Source organism: Condylura cristata, unplaced genomic scaffold (assembly GCF_000260355.1).
Source record: "Condylura cristata isolate star-nosed mole 26May11 unplaced genomic scaffold, ConCri1.0 scaffold00015, whole genome shotgun sequence".
Lineage (NCBI taxonomy): Eukaryota > Metazoa > Chordata > Mammalia > Eulipotyphla > Talpidae > Condylura > Condylura cristata.
In genome coordinates this window covers 7,629,307-7,632,730 of record NW_004567116.1, presented here as the reverse complement: position 1 = coordinate 7,632,730, position 3,424 = coordinate 7,629,307, and the positions used below count along the sequence as shown (strand labels likewise).

The window sequence follows — 3,424 nt, the reverse complement described above, 5'->3', positions numbered from 1 at the left end:
CAGCACTGTGGTTTCTCAGGGAGCGCAGGATGACAATGTAGGAAGTAAGCAGCATAGAAAAAATAATCATACACAGTGAGCCACTGTTGGCAGCAATCAGGGGTCCCAAAGTGTGAGTGTCCGTGCAGGCTAGCTCCAAGAGAGGGATTAAGTCACACATGAAATGGTCAATGACATTGGGGCCACAGAATGGTAACTGGACCATGAATAAAATCTGGATCCCTGCATGAATAAACCCCAAAATTCCCGTTGTTCCCACCAGAAAAACACACACAGGCCATCTCATGATGGTCATGTAGTGTAAGGGCTTACAGATGGCCACATAGCGGTCATAGGCCATGACCATTAACACAATGATCTCAGCTGCAGCAAAGAAGTGTTCAGCAAAGAGCTGGGTCATGCAGCCATTGAAGGATATAATGTTCTTTTCATAGATCAAGTCATAGATCATTTTGGGTGCTATAGAAGAAGAGTAGAAACCATCTATGAAGGACAAATAGGCCAGAAAAAAGTACATGGGAGAACCCAGGGCTGGGGTGATGAAGATGATGACTGAGATGAGCAGGTTTCCTGTCAGTGTGATCAGGTAGGCGGTTAATATCACAGCAAATAAGATTTTTCGTAATTCTGGATTCTGGGTCAAGCCCAGTAGGATGAATTCAGTTACATTGCTAATCTTTTCCATAGAATCAGCTTGATAAGTGAGCATGTGGTCCATCTGGAAAGATCACAGTTGTTTCTGAGTGATGCCATTTCAGTATCAATATATCCCATTATCTGGTTCCCTTCCATGCATTTCAGGTACTTTAAAGATAGTCATAAGGAAGACTTATGGAAATGAAATTTTGCTAATTTTAACTGAATATTGACAATTCAATAGCACCATGAAAACAAGGTGTTATTATGAATCTGCTTACTGTTGAATCCAAGCTCTAAATATCTCTCGAGTGTCTGTCTTTCAATTTTGAAAACAAACTGGTTGATAGAGTTATATTTAAATTTTACCTTCATATTGATTGGCATGAATATTTATATATGTGTAAATACAGCATTATTTAACTGTGGAATGTGTAGTTGCCAAGCATTACTGTATCTTACAACAGTTTTCTATGAGGTTATTCCTTCCTGCCAGATGAATGTACACATAGATACAGAGAAAGATCAGATATAGGTTTTTTTTCCCCCCTTCAAAATGCCAGGAAACTATAAGAATTCCTTTAAGAGCATTCTTTCCATGGCTTTTGTTCTTTCTAGCGCATGTTTTCTTTCCTTTAGTTTTTTGGAGTTGGCTCAGAAGACGCCCACAGAGTTTTCAAGATTGCTTAAATGAATTCTTGAGAAGGTGATTTTTTAAACATCTAGATAATGCTCTGGATTTGATATCCAATTATACTCACATTTTATAAGTAGAGTGGAATTTGTCATGAATTTTCCCTGAGTTTCTTATACACAAGACAGAAATGTTAGTTACTGGGGAAATATATTTTCCATTGGATATTAGTTTGATCAATCAAAATAAAATTAAAGCTTTTACAGCTACAGGTGGAAATACTGAATATATCCAGTAATTGTATATGCATTGTCAAGAGTGAGTATATATTTTCATTAGAAAAGGTCATGAATATTTGTTTCTCTTTTTTCTACAATCCTTGCCTAAACCCTTACTCATATATTTTTAATAAAAAATATGGCCAAAGAAGTCATCAGAATGATTTCAAAGTTTCACTGGGAGTCCCTTTAGATTTTAGAAAGTTCAGTCTGTAATTGTTTGTAGTCTCTATCCATGACATTATGATGAGTAGGAAGTAAGTCATCTCAGTGGATTTCCTAACTTCAGTGGGGTGAGTGGAAGTTAAGGAAATGAGGAAAGAATTAAAACCTATATACACAGAATAGCATCAGTCAAGCTAGTGAAGCATAAATATCCACAAATTTTGTAGTTTTCAATAGCATCTTTTCTGACAATTTTCCCTATATAGTTTTCCATTGATATTTTCATTTTATTGCATTCAAATTTATTTTAAATGAAAATGATTAAGCTTCATTTTACAAATTAAGTACAAAAAGTATTTTCAGTGAAAATAATTTGGCTAACTACAGTGAATTAGCTTAAAATTTAAAGAAAAGAATTGGTCACTACTGACCTGGATCTAGTTGAGAGCAGAGTCCTCAGATTTTAGCTTGAGCACAGATACTGCTTTCTTCTCCTAGGGCAGCTATCATAACCTGAAAATTGATTCTAGGAACCAACAGAAGGGACGGTATAATTCTCACCTTTCAGGATACCTTCTCCAATCATGGACATTATCATTTATTTTGTTTTCATAACAGTATGGTGCTCAGAGAATGATTTGTTTTAATTATAAAATCTCCATTGCTAGGATTTACATTCTATAGTTTCTTGGCTTTCTGCAAAAGATAAACACATCTTCAGAATAGATTTTATCAGATGTCTTAGAACTAATTTCAGTCCAAATTAAATATATTGGGAACAACAGAAATTGTTGAAATAACGATAAGCCTGCAGAAGGAGCTAAAGAGTAGATGCCACTCAAACCCACTTCTTTGGCCATTGTTTTCTGAAATCAAGTCTGCTCCATGTTTGTTTCTCCAAAAGACATTCAGCATTGTGGAAGGAATTGCTTCTATTTCCGATTTGCCTTACTTGTGACTCACGTAAAGTTGGGGGTAGTCTTCCAAGACAGCTCCAGCTTGCTGATACCTGGCGCTGCTGCTGTCATCTACTTCAAGGTCTCTCTGTGCAAGTCTTTCTTCATTGACCCAGGAGCAGTATTTAAACAGGTTTTCTTGAAGTGCAGGGTTTGGTAATGCGTTGACCTCTCAAGCCTATAGAGGATTAGTAATTGGCCTTGTTGTAAGCTTTGCAAAATCATCAGCCAAAATATTTAATTTTTTCCCTCTTGGCAGGTAGGAACATCATTAGAGGCCAGTTTTAGAAATGCAGTTAGAGCTCATGTTAAATGTAGGTGTCTGGTGTTGTTTTGGTTAAGAACGGGTAAAGTAAGCTGGGAACGTCATTAGGGGCTTTGTTGCTCATGTTTGCACGGATGACCCTACAATGAGACATGGGGTTGTTTTAGCCATAATTGCAATTGAAAGAATGAATTTCTCACAGTGAACATGACTGGTTGCCGTGAGACTGAAAACCCCAGTCCTGAAGTGTAAGTGCCAGATTATTCTGACGAGATTGAGTGTGTTCAGGGTGGTATATCGTAGACAGTGTGCTAGGTTGTTCTAAAAGCTTGTATTTTATTTATGAGTGAGTGAGAGGTGGCAGGATTCCCAGCATTCATTGTTTGAGTAACTTCAAAGTTACAGAGCTATCAGCTTCTTTGGCCTGAGTACCCAGAACCAGATTTCTTGATATCTCCAGGGACCTCAGCCATAGTCTTCTTTCCCTGGC

The 3,424-nt window shown here is 37.3% G+C and overlaps 1 protein-coding gene across 1 annotated transcript in view; it reads right to left on the bottom strand.

Moving 5' to 3' along the window:
- The window catches only part of LOC101632346 (olfactory receptor 4C45-like), an 8,135-nt gene extending 7,450 nt beyond the window's left edge, over positions 1–685 (bottom strand). The window contains exon 1 of the mRNA XM_012725275.1: positions 32–685. Within this exon, the coding sequence (XP_012580729.1) occupies positions 32–685 (654 nt within the window). The remainder of the gene's footprint in view (positions 1–31) is intronic.
- Between the last annotated feature and the right edge of the window lie 2,739 nt (positions 686–3,424).